We start from the raw sequence: 1491 nt of genomic DNA on the forward strand, positions 1-1491 counted from the left end.
GCGGGAGGCAGCCGCGCTCCGCAGCTTCTGCTTCCGCCGCTTGGCCAGAGGCGCGTTCTCCACGCTCTTCAGGAAGAAGCCCTCACGCTTGCCCCGGTTGAACGCCTGGGAGAAAGGAGGGCGTGAATCCCCCCACTCCCCCGGCCTGGCCCAGGCTTCCAGATCGTAGTTTTAGACCCCATACCGGGGCCCTTCCCTTCCCGCCATTGCACTCGGTCATGGCCAACAGGCTCTTGGCCTCCAGCATCCCGAAATGTCAGGATCTGGACCGACCAGAGAGCAGACTCGGTTCACCTCACCTTCCTGGGCTCTGATGAAGCTGCCTCCCGGAGACCCCACCTCTAGAGGCTCCGTCCACCCACCTGCCACAGGCCTCGGCCCTTACCATGAAGGTGGCATTGAGTCCAGAGCGCACGGCTGGACCCGAGGACTCCAGCACGTCGGGTGTCCGGAGCGGGGGCGACGAGCGCGCGCTGCCGTCCTGCAGCCACGAGCTGCCCCGCAGCCCCTCGAGCTTCAGCCGCTTGGCGGGGTCCACAGTCAGGAGCCCTGGAGGCGGACGGGGAAATGCTGGGGGGCGGCCTTGTGTGGAGGCTGCGCCCGAGCGATCCTAACAACCCCACTCTCGTCCCCTACCCACCCCCCAACCAGGACACCTGATGCAGTGACCGTCCCCGCCCAGCATAATTACACAACCTCCCCCTCCCCGACCACGGTCTGCGACCTTCGACCTTCGGCTCCGCACCTCGGACCAGCTCCTTGGCTTCCTCAGACACGCCCTGCCAGGCCTCCCCGTCTAGGGAGAAGCGCCCCTCACGGATCTTGCACATGATCTCGGCCGCCTGGCTTTGCCCGGCCTGGCCTGAGGCTCCCTGGAAAGGGACCTGCCCCGACAGCATCATGTACTATGGGGGCGGGGGGAAAGTGAGACCAGAGCAGACTGCAGGCCGAGGCCGACCCCTCAACCCACCCACAAAACCGTTCGCCCTCCCCACTAGGTGACTTCTGAGACCTGCGCGTGATGAACCCTGACGTCTAACGCCCTAATACACGATGCCCCGACCCCAGCACCAGACCCTGGGAGAAACACTGCCGCCCCACCAACATGACCCCTGTCCCCTGCCTCGGGCTGCCCCGCATCCAGAGGACCTCTGACCCCAGGCTCAGGAGACCCTGAACCCTCCTCGGGAACCGCGTCCCATACCAGGATGACGCCCAGGCTCCAGAGGTCGCAGGACTCGTCGTAGCCCTGCTGCGCCAGCAGCTCGGGGGCCGCGTACTGCAGCGTGAAGCAGGGCGTCTGCATGGGCCCCGCGGGGCGCTGCGGCCGCAGCCGCGCGAACCCGAAATCAATGATCTTCACCGGGGCCCCGGGCGTGTCTTCGGCGTACAGGATGTTCTGTGAGGGCGGCGGGGCGGCGGTCAGAGGCAGGCCCGGGCGCCGCAGCCCTGCCCCGCTGCCGCTGCCCCGCGCCCACCTCGGGCTTGAGG

The 1491-nt window shown here is 67.5% G+C and overlaps 1 protein-coding gene across 1 annotated transcript in view; it reads right to left on the reverse strand.

Annotated features, from left to right (window-relative positions):
• Window positions 1-2: 2 nt before the first annotated feature.
• RPS6KA4 (ribosomal protein S6 kinase, 90kDa, polypeptide 4) overlaps window positions 3-1491 on the reverse strand; it is a gene marked incomplete at its 3' end in the record, with an annotated part of 14290 nt that continues 12801 nt past the window's right edge. Inside the window, exons 13-16 of the mRNA XM_008567451.1 lie at window positions 1205-1399; window positions 746-905; window positions 386-549; window positions 3-105 (exon numbers count right to left, since the gene is read on the reverse strand). Of these exons, the coding sequence (XP_008565673.1) occupies window positions 3-105; window positions 386-549; window positions 746-905; window positions 1205-1399 (622 nt within the window). The remainder of the gene's footprint in view (window positions 106-385; window positions 550-745; window positions 906-1204; window positions 1400-1491) is intronic.

This window comes from Galeopterus variegatus, unplaced genomic scaffold, assembly GCF_000696425.1.
Source record: "Galeopterus variegatus unplaced genomic scaffold, G_variegatus-3.0.2 Scaffold319, whole genome shotgun sequence".
NCBI lineage: Eukaryota > Metazoa > Chordata > Mammalia > Dermoptera > Cynocephalidae > Galeopterus > Galeopterus variegatus.